The 17563-nt window shown below is 37.0% G+C and overlaps 1 protein-coding gene across 11 annotated transcripts in view; it reads left to right on the forward strand.

Moving 5' to 3' along the window:
* The window catches only part of LOC112052334 (adenosylhomocysteinase-like 1), a 38527-nt gene that overhangs the window by 6859 nt on the left and 14105 nt on the right, over positions 1–17563 (forward strand). The window contains exons 1-2 of one of the 11 annotated variants that reach the window (XM_052887205.1): positions 4034–4086; positions 15810–16076. The exons of 1 other annotated variant lie outside the window; for it this stretch is intronic. In XM_052887205.1, the coding sequence (XP_052743165.1) occupies positions 15965–16076 (112 nt within the window). In that variant the 5' untranslated portion in view covers positions 4034–4086; positions 15810–15964. Of the gene's footprint in view, positions 1–4033; positions 4087–4124; positions 4322–4378; positions 4395–9684; positions 16077–17563 lie in introns of those variants that run through there. 9 more of the 11 variants (XM_052887208.1, XM_052887210.1, XM_052887206.1 and 6 more) reach the window with 9 other exon arrangements.

Genomic DNA, 17563 nt, shown 5'->3' on the forward strand with positions numbered 1-17563 from the left:
GGGTTTCAAGGATCCTGACCCTCAACCGTCGTAATGAAGCGTATTTATATACATTATCTTCGACATAATGTGAGTGACTAGTTCAGTAACTTAGCTTCTCGGCAACCATTCGAGATACACTCGTTTAAGATTTTTTACCTAACTGGCAGACGCCGCGCGGTTTCACCCGCGTAGTTCCTATTCCTGTAGGAATACGGGGATAAAATATAGCCTCTGTTACTACCTGATAATGTAGCTTTCCATTGGTGAAATAATTTTTAAAATCGGTCTAGAAGGTTTCGAGTTTATTCGTTACATACAAAAATACAAATCAATATTAGTGTAGAAAAAAAAAATGGTCGCCATTATATAAATTGCCAGCAAATAATCCGCAACAATATTCTGTACTGTTATCGTTTATGAATAATTTATTTGTTACACGAAATAAGCGTTTTTCTTTTTAGGTTACGACCACACATGACAATGTGATTAAATATGAATAAACCGACGCCCAACGGTTTCACGTAATTCCGCGTAGTTCCTGTCCCCGTGAGAATACAGGGATATATTAAAGCCTCGCAAATAACGTGGCTTCGTAATTGTAAAAGAATTTTCAAAATCGGTTTAGTATTCAAAATCTTGAATAACGTTATCATCATAGGGGTTGAATTTGTATGAAAAATGAAAGAAATGTATAAAACATGGTTACAGAATAGCCCTACTGTTCGCATTTTTTTCAGCCAATTGAATGCTGTGAAAGAGGGAAATTGCTTTTACGTAATCAGCCCGCCTTTATTAGTGGAGACTGAAACAAAAGAGCGTACTATTTACCATTGTTATATGAAAAGATAACGAAACTGGATTCAAACCACTAAACAGAAAATATTTGTACCTATATTATTATCTGGTAGGCACGAAGGTTTATTTACTATAGCAAAGAATTTGTGTAATATTTGTACAGAAAATCCATTTCGCCATTATTGTTATTGAAAAGGCTGCTTTAACTGCATAGATATTAAGTTGAAGTTTGCTTATAGCCGCAGTTTCAAATATATTTTTTTTCAAAGTAGCAGACACTCCACGGTTTCATCCGCGTAGTTCACGTTCCCGTGGGATAACGGGAATACGAATATGCCTATGACAATCACAATTCACGTGGCTTTCTATTGGTAAAAGATTTTTCAAAATCCGTTCATTAGGTTCAGAGATTTGACGGCCTCCATGGCGCAGTGGTATGCGCAGTGAATTTACAAAAACGGAGGTCCTAGGTTCGATCTAGAGAATATTGATGACTTGATCGAGAGTGTAATTATAATAGTTTCATGACCTTCGAGATTTTTAAAATTTCCAAGTTTGTTATGTAATACATAGTTCGAAGGGCCGATGGACGTTGGGGTCCCAAGGTGCTGGAATGGCGACCCCGCACCGGAAAGCTTAGTGTTGGTCGACCCCCCACTAGATGGACTGAACACATCAAGCGGGTTGCAGGGAGCCGCTGGATGCTGGCGGCTCGAGACCGTTTTGTTTGGAAGTCCATGCAAGAGGCATATGACCAGCAGTGGACGTCCATCGGCTGTCAATGATGAAGACAAAATTGCTTGGAAATGAAATGTATTACATGACAGGCTACTTATAGTATACCTATTGTTAAATGGTGATAAACAAAAAAAGGATAAACCTGGCTGAGTTTGTTGTGGGCCCTTCTCGGACCAAGGCGCGTTTGGAACCCTCGTAACTTTAATTTTAAGTTTTCGAATAATTATTATCACCATTATCTTAAGTTTAATAACCTGACGTTTCGAAAGAGCTTGTAAACTAAGCCTATTTGAAATGAATGAATTTTGACTTTGATGATGCCTACCCTAGTTAAGGACCTTGTGCACGCCATGAGTATGGATTGAGTACGGAACCTTCTTACGTGTTGTAGTTACACTTGACCAGTTGTGCTAGCACTCGGTCAAGGTGAGCTCGACAGCTCGATCGTTGGCGGTTTATAATCCATACTAATATTATTAATGCGAAAGTTAGTCTGTTTGTTTGTTACCTTTTTCACGGTTGAGCCGCTGAACCGATTTAGACAAATTTGGGAGCATTTAGGAGCACTAGCTGCTCACTGCTCACTGCTGAGCTCGAGTCTCCTCACAGAATGAGAGGGGTTAGACCAATAGTCCGCCACGCTGGCCCAATGTGGATTGACAGACTTCACACACGCAGAGAATTAAGAAAATTCTCTGGTACGCAGGTTTCCTCACGATGTTTTTCTTCACCGATTGAGGTACATGATATTTAATTTCTTAAAATACACACACAACTGAAAAGTTGGACGTGCATGTCGGATTCGAACCCACGCCCTCCGGAAATTAAGGCAGAGGTCATATCCATTGGGCTATCACGGCTCTACGGTTTGGGAACAGGAACTACGTCTGATGTCACAGTAATATTATAAAGGCGAAAGTTTGTGTGTAAGTGTGTAAGTAAGTTTGTTCCTCCTTTACGCTGCGGCTACTGAAGCGATTTGGCTGAAATTTGGAATGTGGATTGGATTGGCGGACAAAGTCGCGGGCGTACGCTAGTTGCATTATAAGATTTAAAAGAAAGTCTAACAATTAGAGTTTGGAAGTTTTTAAGTGGGAATTAAGATCGGAGCGCCTTGACAGTCAAATGACCTAGGTTTCATAACTCATGTACGGGGTGACATTATGAGAGGGAACAGTCTAGCCAACAATGAGATTTTTGAAGTTATAATTTTGATGGTGTAGATTAAGAAAATTCTCAGGTATGCAGGTTTTCTCAAGTTTTTTTCCTTCACCGTTTGTGACACGTGTTATTTAATTTCTTAAAATGCACACAACTGGAAAGTTGGAGGTGCATGCTCCAACCATGAACCATGGATTATTCCAGGATGAAAATTAGCAAATGTGTTAACCCAGGATATATTCTACCGTTATACCAAATTTCAGCCAAATTATTTCAGGAGTCGTGACGTGAAGGTGTAACAAACATACACACACGCACTTATAGATAGATACATTTACACACAAACTTTCGCTTTTATAATATTAGTATGATGTGATTTATTAATGTGAATAGGGATGATGACAGTTTTTAAATTGTATATAAATTAGGAGTATGCTAAAAGTAAAGCAATTTTGTTAAAGTAACAGGGTATCTGCGATCATTACTTTCGGAGCTACAGGGGTTTAAAGAGTCAGATTTGCGGCGCTGCCGCGCTCTTCCCTGAAATCGCCCCATACAAAATGGGACGATTTAGTGACGTCGTAGGTCATTGATCGTTAGATTTGTATGGGCGTTCAAACAAAATTACTAATATTTATGTTATTTGTGCATTTATGTTTATAGTTCCTGTATTGAAAATGTCACATTTAATGTAAGGAAGCTGAAACTGTATGAATTTTCATCTAATTACAATAAAAGATTTTTTAATAGATTTTGAAATTATATAATCTTATTTATATTGCGAATATTCAGACAATCTTTCCGTTTTATGTATAAATTAGTTAAAATTAACCTCATTTACCCGAATGTATCATAAAAATCAATATATTCAAACCTATACTACAGCCTTTCTTGAAAAGTACTGTTAACCAAAAAACAAATTAATAATGAGGGTATAGGTATCATAATTATAATTAACTTGTTCTTAAATTAATGTAAATAAATTAGCTTAATAAGCTTGGAACAATTAGATATGGATTTTATATAACATTAATGAGAATGTATTTTATATAACATTTTATAAACAAACCCTACATAACTTAAAATAAATGAGTTATGAAATGTCATGCGTTTTCTACCTTCATTTCCAACGTCTTTGTTGGTAAACAGTACTCACCAAGACAGACTGTAGTATAGTTATCATCTCCATTGATCATAATGTTATACAACTTACAATTGAGTTGTTTCTGTGTAAGTTTAAACGCAATCAAGCCGCAGTGTGCCGGACGGTCAAAGTTTCAATTTCAACCTCGTTGACCTTTCCCAAAATCTCACCCCGCATACGGTGTAACGCTAACAGATGCATTCGGCCTAGTCTGCCCCGCGTCTCCGACCAATGCAGTATTCTGCCGCTCGAGCTTGAAAAAACCGGTAGAAACGCGGAAAAAAACATTTAACAAATTTAATTATACAAATAAAAACCGGTGCCGATATAGTGTATATTATAGTGCCTTTCTATAACGACCTTGGTATTAATTAGTGTCGACTAAAGAACCTATCTCGTTGGTCTTGACACTTTTTAAAAACGTTCTCGTATTAAAAAAGTATTGTGTGTGTAGTAGACAGTATTTTTTCTTTTAATGTGATTTTAAGTGTGCAGTGTCAAGTATCAAAATTACTTCTTTTTTGTATACCTACTTAATCACTAAGTGGAATTTTCTTTTTTAAATACTAGCACGGTATTTATGAATATAATTTATATGGAAAGTACTACCATACAATATTGCTGTGTTTCGGTGTGAAATATTAAAAATATGTAACTAAATTGTATTAAAATATCAAATATCACATTAATTTAAAACTTTATCCCTTTTTAAATATATTGTGTGTTTGTAAAATTGACTTTACCTAGTTAAAATTAATATAGGAGTAAAGAAAATATCTTTTTCAATAAGCGGTGCGTTACATTACAAATACATGGAATGAAACCTTCATTGTTTACATTCCAATGTGAAGTGTCAATGTCAGATATAATCAAAGATTTTTTAATGGAGATATGTTACTAGCACATCAAAACTGCGGCGAACAAGCAGCTAATTGTCTTAATTTCATTGAGTCGCTTAATAAACAACGAGAGTTATTTAAACAAATAATACGTAAATATTGTCTGTATTATCGAGTTGTGTGTTCAGTAACTGTAAAAACTGTATATACATAAATGAATATTGGAATTAATCACAAAATTATGCATGTGTGCTCAGTGGAGGTGCTAAATTCGGATTGCGGTGTTTTGTAGGCACGTATAATGATGTTAAATACTGTTAGATGTGATTCTTCAGATGTCATGAAGAATGAGGCCCTCAAAATGTCCATATCTCAAAGTTAGTTGTCGTTAACAACGAACGTTATTTAAACAAATAATACCTGAATATCGTCTACAATGTCGAATTGTGTGTTCAGGAAGTGTAAAACCTATGTATATGTCGGAGAAAACTCTACCTTTTCAGATTTTCCTAGACATCGTTGTCATTATTCTATCTCATGGGCGTCACAGGGTTACGTGCAAGCACAAACAAGATAATAGTACACACAGATTTATTGTATTTTCACAATAGGTATAGAAATTCATGCACTTTTGATTAATTTCTGAGCAGCGAGCTCGCGACACTACTCTTCACACATTTCCAATATATTTCTCAATCCTCAATCAACTGGAATTATCATCATAGCAAACTCAACTCATTGCCTTCAGCGCCTCCTCAAAATTACATAGCGACCCGACCACGCTCAAGATTGTCAAACCTCCCTAAGAACTTAATTAATTTGTAAATTTATTCTATTTTGGAATGTTTAAATAATTTTCTTGAATTTTGTTTTAAATTTTTATGAACTCTTTTCAAAAACCTATTGTGAACTCTTTTCAACGCTCTAAATAACAATATTTGCTTCTATATAACAACTAACTCTGTTCTAACTAAGTACTTCCTCTTGCTCTAACATATACATAAATATATAATGGAAAAAATTAAAGACAAAATTGTGCATGTGTGCGCCACAGTTTGTAGCCTATTCATCGGATCACTTTGCGGTGATTTTGTAGGGACGTAACCGATCTATATTATAAAATTATCATTGGACACGTAACATATCTATGGTATAAAATATCGTTGGATATAATATAATCTACGATCAAACAGTCGCACGGAGAAGTTTTAAAACTTACTATAAACATTGGAATGGTGTAATGAAATGGTATAAAAACGCATAAACAAAATTTTATGCGCTTTGAATTGAGAACGGCCTATTTACGGGATTTACGTTTAGTCTATGCTATGAAGAGTAATTATAATCTAAATATATAAAAGAAAGTCGTGTTAGTTACTCCACTTATAACTCAAAAACGGCTGAACCGATTTAGCTGAAAATTGGCAGGGAGGTAGTTTAGAGCCAGGAGAAGGACATAGGATACTTTTTTTTAAAGGTTAGTAAAGGGCTAACTTGTAGAGAATAAAAAAAAGGCAGGTTAAAAACACCTCAGTAAGCATTATTCATATTGTTAATCTCAATAATATAACGTATTAAATTATTATCATTCATTATCGAGCCATATACGGCTCACTGCTGAGCACGAGTCTCTTCTTAGAATGAGATTGGTTAGGTCTTAGTCCACCACGAGCCCAATGCGGACTTCACACACGTAGAGAATTGAGAAAATTCTCAGGTATGCAGGTTTCCTCACGATGTTTTCCTTCACCGTTTGAGACACGTGATATTTAATTTCTTAAAATGCACACAACTGAAAAGTTGGAGGTGCATGCCACGGACCGAATTCGAATTCTTATAAGATTTGTTTTCTCATGAGAATATTCTTGAACGGTCAAGTAGTACCAATATGACATTTGTATGTTGAACAAATACTGTTAACGTTTATTTTAAAACTAACTGACGCCGCGCGGTTTTACCCGCGTGGTTCCCGTTCCCGTTGGAATACGGGGATAATATATAGCCTATAGCCTTCCTCGATAAATTGGCTATCTAACACTCAAATAATTTTTCAAATCGGACTAGTAGCTCCTGGGATTAGCGCGCTTAATCAAACAAACAACGACGTACCGCCAAGCGATTTAGCGTTCCGGTACGATGTCGTGTAAAAGCCGAAAGGGGTGTGGATGTTCATACTCCTCCTAACTAGTTAGCCCGCTTACATCTTAGATTGCATCATCAATAACCAACAGGTGAGATTGTAGTCAAGGGCTAACTTGTAATAAATAATAAAAAAAAAACAAAATCTTAAACTTTATAGATTACTGTTATAAATGGGAAAATAGTTTTGTTTGTTACGATTTCACGCTTAAGCTATTAAAACGAGTTTAAAAATTCTTTAACCAATGGGAAGCTACATTATCAGCGAATAACATGGGCGATATAATTCACCGCCGTCTTCCCACAGGAACGGCGAAAACAAGGAGTGCGGGAAAAACCGCGGGGGTAGTAAAATAATAAAAGTTATTTAGGTTTTGCTGGAAAATTACGATGATTGCAGGCGTTAAAAACCAAAAAAAAAACCAACTAAACAAAAAAACGTGTGTAACGTATTTTTCTTCAAGTATAAAGGACATGGCCGAAAAATGACATTGCGTTTACACGTACTTAGCAAGTGTATTTATATAATAAAAATAGAAAGATGAATTAACACATAATTCTTAACCTCTCTGAACTTCTCAGTTTTTATTTAAAAATAAAAAGATTGCAATATGAATTCGTCCACGTCCAATGCTTCTGTCCAAAGAATATATTATACTCGCGCTAATCTCAGGAACTACTGGTCCGATTTGAAAAACTCTTTCAGTGTTAGATAGCCCATTTATCGAGGAAGGTTATGGGATATATATAATCCCCGTATTCTTACGGGTGCGTCGCGTTTTAAACCAATAGAGATTATTAGCATATTAAAGAAGACCATTAATAAGATACATAAGATTTCTGCATTTTATCCAAATTAGACTTTATAGAACGTTATATCACTTGGCGGTACGTCTTTGCCGGTAGGGTAACTAGCCACGGCCGAAGCCTCCCACCAGCCATACCTGGACCAATTAAGAAGATCTCAATCGGCCCAGCCGGGGATCGAACCAAGGGCCTCCGTCTTGTAAATCCACCAGATCAGATCAGATCGTCAGACTGAAGACTTTATAAATGTAACTTTATTAAATAACTGATTCGGTAAACGTTGTTCTGCCATATAAATTTTTTTCATACTAAAAAACCAGAAATACTAAAATCGTGATAAATAATAGTTTAAAAAACTAAAAAACACGCTTGTAGCACGCACTAAAAGTTGCAAGCCCTTTCATTTGATACCCATATCATGGGGGTGCATTTCAAACAGTCAGTCTGCCATCTTGGGGATGCCGCCATATTGGATTTGTAATGACGTTTCTCAGCTAGTCATGTATTGTCATCAGAACACAAATTTCATCCTAATCGAAGAACGGGAAGTCGGTCAAATTAAGATTACAAGATTTTCTTACATACATAGTTAGCGTGTTAAAAAATGGTTTTCCCACGTAAATACCAATCCCGGGGAAATTGCTTAACTTTGTGAAAACCCTTCGTCAGAGATTTTTTTTAGACGGCATAGGCGTATATAGCGGGTGGGCCGGGCCCACCCTAGAATAGTCCAGTGCCCTAGTGCCTAGGATACTAGGCTTATGGCTACCGATTTGAAATGCTGTGATGAACGCCGAAATACCAATAATTTTACAGAATTTTACAAATATCATTTAAAATATCAAATAATAACAATTACAACTTATAATAAAGAAAAATCTGTAGGTAATAAATATTTTGAAAAATATATTTCCTTTTCTGATACCTACCAAAGAAACAAAGAAAAAAATAATAAATAAGTCGAGCCGTTTCCAGAGGTCTGCGTCTACAAATATTTCTAACGAAATTTTTATATTGAGTGTCGACTCTGTTCAGTGATACGCCAATGTTAGACGGCGTAGTGGTATACGCGGTGGATTTACAAGACGAAGGTCCTGGGTTCGATCCCCGGCTGGGCGCACAGTAACCGGCACACCTCATTACAGATAGTCGCCGGCATCGCATCAAGAACCGAGGAATCAATACTAGAGACTACGTCACACCTCTAGTGCATTATACTCAACAAACTGCAGAGACGAAACGTGGCGATTTTATTATCAGCTCGGTTTACCTTCATCATTATCAACTCTTCTCTCAGAATGAGTGGGGTTAGGCCAATAGTCCACCACGCTGGCCCAATGCGGATTGGCAGACTTCACACACGCAGGGAATTAAGAAAATTTTCTGGTGTACACTGTACAGGTTACCTCACGATGTTTTCATTTTTTCAGAAATTAAATATCACGTGTCTCAAACGGTCTCAAAGGAAAAACATCGTGAGCATAGCGAGATTTTTCCTAATTCTCTACGTATGAGAAGTCTGCCAATCCGCACTGGGCCAGCGTGGTGGACTATAAGTCCCCTCTCATTCTGAGAGGAGACTCGTGCTCATCAGTGAGCCGAATATATGGTTTGCTAATGATTAAAGCATTGGTAGTATTTTCTGCAAATCCTGCTGAAGCCGTGGATTATTTTTGGGTAATAAGTATCGTATATTTCTCAATAAATAATCTATTAAAATAGGTTCAGCTGTTTCAGAGATTAGATCGGACAAACAGACAGATAGACTATTTTTTTTAAAAGTTTGTTTGTGTTATATTGTGTAAATAACTTAATATATGTGTTTAGGTATTGATGATTATATTACCACGAAGTAGAATTGAAGTAGAATTACAATTATTGGATTCGAAACAAGTCGCATAACGTCTTGCGGATTTTCATGCGGATACAACTAGTGAAGGTCACAGCTCACTATATCCATTTCGCGCCCGATCAGCGCCACCTCGTCGACAGGTTGATCGTTTGTGTATTGTGTGATTGACCAGTGAATCGCGTGGTTAATGAATGAACATCGTGTGACCAAAAAATGCTTACCGTGCGGGCCACTTTACGTTTAATCTGTTAGAGTATTTAGTTACGCATCCTCGCGTGAATGGAAGGCAATGTACTCTGGACTTTCTGGCCTATTCACTAACTTTGGTCTATTAGCCATCTAATAACTTTAAATCAATAAAAACCGCATTTTTTGTATTCCGTAAAGCCCATTTCCCCGTTAAAGTAAATCACAATGTCAATCACACTGGTTAGTAATTTTGATCAGTCAGTAATAAATTATTATGAGTGAATACAAAATTTAACTTAGGAATTACAAACAATTGTTAGTTGGTAAAGTGTATAACACTAAACACTAAAGTTGCTCAAATATAGTGAATTAAGCCGTACATTAATAAGGCGAAGTCAATGCAAGGCAAGCCTGCTGCTTGGAGGAGGCTTGCCTTGCGTTTGCGCGCTGACAGCTTGCCTGCGAGGTGATCCATTACCTAAAGAATTAGTAGACCAAATCGCCTCTTCCGTTCAATAACGTGATATCTCGAAAAGGACTATTGTAAAGGAGGCTATTTTTAAAAAAATAATAAAAATGCACAAATCAAAATAGTCCTTTTTGAGATATTGTAGCAAAGAGGCGAAGTATCTGTACAACAACTAACAGCTCATGCGATTCGGGTGCAGGGTGGCTCTAATGAGCTATGACGTTAGCTTGAAAGGGCAGGTATATAATTAAAAACTTTATAATTTCACTATTTTATTGCGATCAGACTCAAAAGAAACGAATTTCATGTGGACGAAAAATAATAACTTTTAGACGACCGTCTGGCTTTGAATTAATTCATAAAAACCTAAATTAAATTAAGCGAATCTGCGGATATAATAAATTTTGTTTTCATCGTAAATTAAGTATACTTTTTTCTTTTTTTTTAAAGAATATTCGTCATATATTTAAAACTAGCTGACGCCGTGCGGTTTCATCCGCGTAGTTCCCGTTCCCGTAGAAATACGGGAATAATATATAGCCTATAGCCTTCCTCGATATATGGGCTGTCTTACACTGTAATAATTTTTCAAATCGGACCAGTAATTCCTGAGATTAGCGCGTTCAATCAAACAAACAAACTCTTCAGCTTTATAATATTAGTATAGACTAGCGGACGCCCGCGACTTCGTCCGCGTGAACGAGTTTCATGTAAACATTCAACTACCCCTAAAATCAAAATCAAAATACCCTACCCTACCTATACAATAAATAATTTTTCTGGTTGATTTTTTACACCTTGTGTTCGAAAAACCCAAATATCTTACGGAACCCTATTTTTTTCCAAAATGAAATTTAGCCTATGTTACTTGTGGATAATGTAGCTTTCGAATGGTGAAAGAATTTTTAAAATCGGTCCAGTAGTTTTTGATTACAAACAAACAAACATACATACAAAGTTTTCCTCTTTATAATATTAGTATAGATATGAGCAATATCCCCATTCCTCTCCAACTAGTCGGAAAATACAGTGTTAGGAGTGGGTACGACAATATTCCAACGGGCGGGGATCGAACCAGCCCTCGGTGATGAGTCCAGCCCCTTCACCACTGAGCTATTGAGGCTATACACTTTAAACCGCAATGAATTTTGTTATTTTCTCCATGTTTAAGATTATAATCAGCGTAAATAATTGCGAACGTTAAACCATTTGACATGCTCCGAAGATCGGCCTTCGTTGTTATTGCAATTAGATGCGCGTTTCTGGAAATACATTCTACCATGTTCTGTGATTTGCCTCGTTTGTTCAGTGGCTTCAAAACACGAGGTCCTCGGTTCTAGTCCTGGGTCTCACTATATAAATCTACTAGCGGACGCCCGCGACTTCGTCTGCGTGGAATTAAGTTTATCACTAATCCTATAGGAACCATGGATTTTTCCGGGATGAAGTAGCCTATGTGTTAATCCAGAGTAAAATCTACTTGCATTCCAAATTTTAGCCAAATCGCTTCAGTAGCGGCGTAAAAGAATAACAAACATCCATACAAACTTTCGCGTTTATAATATTAGTAGGTTCTATAATAATATTGTAAAGCTGAAGAGCTTGTTTGTTTGCTTGAACGCGCTAATATCAGGAACTACTTTTTCGAATTGAATCCTTTCTAGATAGCCCATTTATCGAGGAAGGCTATATTATCCCCGTATTCCTACGGGAACGGGAACCACACGGGTGAACCGCGCGGCGTCAGTTAGTAATAAATAATTATTTCGTTTTAGAATTTTCCAGTAGAAATTTTCAGTCCGTAGTTGGGATGTTGCCTTGGCGAGCACGCTAAAGCCATCAGCCATTAACATAAATATTTGTTATTAAAGAATTTTACTCGCCCGCAAACCCACATAGGTGATTCCCCGAACAGCATGAAGGGTCTCAGTTCTATATCTGGGCTGTGAAAATACTGGGGTTTTCTTCCTTTCAAGGTGGTCTGGAGTTGCAAAGATGGTGTTACACCTCAAAGATTATAGCACACATATCGCCTCGGTTCGTGAGCTTGTCCCGAGACGAGGCAATTACGTTACGATTCCGATTAGTGTGCGCTGCAGTAGGAAGTTTCATATAAAAAATACTTGACTGCTCGAGTTGATACGGTGCCGATCTATTTACAAGTTGATATGTGTGCTGTGACCACAAAAACGTTAGCTTTTAGCGTCTTCTGTCCTATGGCTATGACCCTAATAGTAATCGTTACATTCTAATCTACCGAAGTCCGCTATCCCTTAGTTAAACGACATGGTGGCTCTAAGCTCTATATTCCTCTCTGTATATGCGCAACAAGGCCTTTTCCAGTATCTTTATAAAGGTTTTATGTTAAAACATTTTCAGACTACCTTATTTGCTCTCCGTATCTATATTAGCAAAGAGCATGACCTAGAAATGTCATAGACACGGACATTGGGACGGTGTTATGCAGTAGTTATACTTGTGTTTAGGAAATCTATCGCTTTCTGCTTCAGCCGGTCTTTTAGGTCAAATTCAATTTCTAATATTAGTTATTACCGTAGATTATTATTTATAGCATTGAGACTTGTTCTATATCGATGGTTATTATCTGTCTATATTTAACTAGCGGACGCCCGCTACTTCGTCCGCGTTAATCCTTACCCTACACCCTACACCTACCCTTCCATACCCTACTCAACCCTCCCCCATCCTATATATAAAATTAATAATTTTGAAAACATAAAAGGTACTATATCTGCTAATGTATAGAAGATAAATATAAATATATGGTATCACGGACTTTTATGTAGAACTTTTAAAGGTACATAAAGCCTTCATACATACATTGATTTCGATTTTACACAATGGTTAAGGCAGCGCATGCGATTAAGTCTGTTTAAGAGGAGTTTCGTCCGACCTGTATGACTCTGCTAATATATGTGATAAGTCTGCTAATATATGTGATACTAATTTAAAATATACTCCTCGATAACGTAGCATTCTACTGGTGAAAACATACAAACTTGCAAACTTTACCTCTTTATATTATTAGTATAGATAAACTGCTTGGAATTTATCGGTTTAAAATGCTTTTTGCTGGTTGAAAAATTTGGTTATGCTGGTAGGTTTTTTACTGTGGCTAGCCAACTACTACAAAGACCATTAAGCAATTTGGCGTGTCAACTAGAAATAGACAGGATACATAGGAACTTAGAACCTCTTGGTCTTGCAAAGGGTCATAAACATAAAGCTATTGAAGACTCTAATAAGACCATAAACAGTCATCAGGAGCCGTGATAACCCAGAGGATACGACCTCTGCTTCGGTTTCCGGAGGGTGTGGGTTCTAATCCGGTCCGGGGCATGCACCTTCAACATTTCAGTTGTGTGCATTTTAAGAAATAAAATATCACGTGTCTCAAACGGTGAAGGAATCGTGAGGAAACCTGCATACCAGAGAATTTTCTTATTCTCTGCGTGTGTGAAGTCTGCCAATCCACAAAGGGCCAGCGTGGTGAACTATTGGCCTAACCCCTATCATTCTGAGAGGAGCTCGAGCTCAGCAGTGAGCCGAATATGGGTTTAATAAATTGGTTGGAATTTATCGATGTAACATGCTCTTTGCTGGTTGAAAAATCGGATTTGGTGGCAGATTTTGGCTAGTGGCACCCTAACTGCAAAAACCAAAGCAATTAGGCGTGTCAAGTAGAATTATACAGGAATATAGGACACATAAGATACATAGGAACTTAGGACCTCTTGGTCTTGTAAAGGGCCATAACCATAGAGTTATTGAAGACTATTTTTTTTTTATTTTTTTTTTATTTTCTACAAGTTAGCTCTTGACTAGTTTTTGCAGCTCCTTCGGTACTGCTGTTATGTCGTTTCCGCCGCCAAAAAACAACGGTATGTTTTTTTTCATTATTCTTTACAAGTTAGCCCTTGACTACAATCTCACCTGATGGTAAGTGATGATGCAATGTAAGATGGAAACGATCTAACTTGTTAGGAGGAGGATAAAAATCCACACCCCTTTCGGTTTCTACACGACATCGTACCGGAACGCTAAATCGCTTGGCGGTACGTTTTTGTCGGTAGGGTGGTAAATAGCCACATTCGAAGCCTCCTAAGCATAATCACTTACCATCAGGTGAGATTGTAGTCAAGGGCTAACTTGTAAAGAATAAAAAAAAAAGAAACGTACGATGCAGATCTGTGGATGCCTAGGTATAAGCGGTAACTTGTAGATGAGTATGAAAAAAATAAAAAAGATATTAAAAGCTTTTCCATAAAGTCGTCCGCCATTGGGCGTGCACAGTCCACTGCGCCAACACAATTGCTTACTCACCCACACGTGCGATGATTCTGTGAAAGATTAGCGCTCGTGAGTGCAATCAATTTGGATGCTGACGTTGACATTTTGTTTTTAATTTTGAAAACCGATTACTGTACACTGATACACTGTACCATATTCATTGTTTTTGTATTTCGTTATATAGGCTTTAAAATCCTACTAATATTATAAACGCGAAAATTTGTTGGATGTTTGTTACTCTATAATGCCGCTACTACTGAAGCGATTTAGCTGAAATTTGGATTTGGAATGGAAATAGATTTTACTCTGGATTAACACATGGGCTACTTTTTATCCCGAAAAAAATCCATGGTTTCCCGAGATTTGCGAAAACTGATGATTTTGATGATGTGAATGTTTGTTACTCTTTCACGCCTCAAGTTCGCCCGCGACTTCGCCCGCAAATTTCAGCTAATTCGGTTACTGAACCGAATTAGCTGAAATTTGGTATTAAAATATATTATAGCCTGGATTAACACGTATACTACTTTTTATCCCGGAAAATCCATGGTTCTCGAGAGATTTGTGAAAAACTAAATTCCACGCGGGCGAAGTCGCGGGCGGCTAGTTATTATATATATCGGCAATTATTGAACGAAAGTCTGTCAGGTCTAACAATTCGCACTAAGAATTGTTACCAATAAACCCTGGGTGGCAGAAAATGACCATGTGGTATGAATCCATACGCGCGGGGCGTCTTTAGGTGCCTACCCCCATCGCGGCCCGCGCGGACCATCGGCAGTGGTACGAACGATTTTGCCAAGCTATAAATTTCACGCGGACAAAGTCGCGTGCGTCCGCTAGTGGTACATAAAGCTATATATAAACGGTTGAGTAATTTGCATGCATATTGAAACACGTTGACTAAATTATCCACTGTACGGCGTAATAAATTAAATTTCCTGCCGCTTTATACGTTTGGCACCATTTTACTGGCCTTTGGAGCGTAGTGCAGGGTTGCCAGTTTGATTCCTGGTTTGCTTGTGACAGCTAACGAATGTCTTGAATTTAGGCTTTTTATTATATCTAACATGGGAACTTTAGTTTTACAAGTTAGCCCTTGCCTACAATCTCACCTGATGGTGGTGATGATGCGATAATGGAAGCGAAATAATTTGTTAGGTGTAGGAAGTAAATCTATATTATACCTTTTACACTTTCACACAGCGATGTGTACTCATATACTTAATGTGCATAACCCAAAAAAAACCTGTATGCGAAAGGATACTTCCGTTTAATATTGTAACTAGAACTACCCATATAAGAACGTCCTAAACATTTTCTTTGAGGTAAAAATAAAATACTAAACAAATAATCATTTACTTTAATTTATCGAAATAATAGTTTTGTTAGTAAAATATTAGTCAAATATTTCAATAAAAAATTACAAACCAGTGTTGACAGTGTTAAAAAATAGTTTTAAAGCGTAGTTAGCAAAGAAACAAACGAGTAAATTAATTCGAATATTTAGTATAAAAAGTTGATATCACAAAGTCCAAATGCCGTCAACCGGTGGTATATTGAAGACACCAATGACTGAAACGATCGTCGAGGAAACCGATGCGGCTTTGAAAAAACGCCACTCTATTGTGTCTGGGAGGAGCGATTTTTGTGAGTATCCATCCATCCGCACATCTCTAGTTATCCATCCACCCATTCATCCATCCACATACACACAGGCTGGCCGGGGAGTTGACGTTTAAAGTTAAAGTTTGGATGCCTTGTAACCGAGAGTATCCGAATCACGCCAATGTATATTCTACGATTTTGTTTAGTTTAGGAGATAGATTTTTTTTATGATTTTGACCTAACATTGGTTTATTTTTTTTACCAATTGTACTGATCACTTTTCGTTGGTTTTGTAGATTATAATTACATACATTATACAGCCATCCATCAATCCACTTAGAACAAAATTGCCATTTAACTCGAGTACCTTTCACGATAAATTACCTAAGTTATATAACAGTGGCTATCAAACCTTGTTTATAATGCAAAATTCATTGTCAAGCTTTACCGGTTAGGTAATCCGATACGTAATGAGAGGTTTATCAATAAGCATACGTCTAATAAACCTTTAATATAGTCAATTTAAATTAAACGTGCAATAGCACTGAAAAAGAACGATTTACTCTTGTGATGTTTTTTTTAAATACTAAACAAAAAAGTGTGAAATAACTTTTCTAAAAAGTTAACTATATAAATATATCATAAGTTATAAAAATAACAGTTTTTACTGTGCTGTTAAATCTTTTAACCTCAATTATCTAGCTTCGTGGCGAAACTTGCAACCACAGTCAAAACGATAGCCACCAAAGTCAAAACGAAAGCCATCATAGTCAACAATAAAGCTACCACAGTCAAAACTAAAGCCACCACAGTCAAAACGAAAGCCACCACAGTCAACAATAAAGCTACCACAGTCAAAACTAAAGCCACCACAGTCAAAACGAAAGCCACCACAGTCAACAATAAAGCTACCACAGTCAAAACTAAAGCCACCACAGTCAAAACGAAAGCCACCACAGTCAACAATAAAGCTACCACAGTCAAAACTAAAGCCACCACAGTCAAAACGAAAGCCACCACAGTCAACAATAAAGCTACCACAGTCAAAACTAAAGCCACCACAGTCAAAACGAAAGCCACCACAGTCAACAATAAAGCTACCACAGTCAAAACGAAAGCCACCAAAATCAAAACGATAGCCACCAAAGTCATAACGATAGCCACCACCACAGTCAAACGAAAGCCACCACAGTCAACACTAAAGCCACCACAGTCAAACGAAAGCCATCAAAGTCAAAACGATAGCCACCACAGTCAAAACAAATTTACAATCTTTCCCACTGCCAAGGGTCACTGGCAGAGATCTCTTATAGAGATAAGTGTTTCCTTGTCCACTGTTTTTCTTTTTACTTTTGTGTGTTACTAATATTGGTACAAAATAAATTAAAAAAAAAAAAAAAAACGAAAGCCACAAAAGTAAAAATGTACACAGTTGGTTGTAAAAATGTACATGTGTACTTTACCCTTAGTCTAAGATATTAGAAATGACCTTCACGCATCTATTTAATGAAAGAAAAGTGTTTTATATA

This window comes from Bicyclus anynana, chromosome 18 (assembly GCF_947172395.1).
Source record: "Bicyclus anynana chromosome 18, ilBicAnyn1.1, whole genome shotgun sequence".
In the NCBI taxonomy this organism is placed as follows: Eukaryota; Metazoa; Arthropoda; class Insecta; order Lepidoptera; family Nymphalidae; genus Bicyclus; species Bicyclus anynana.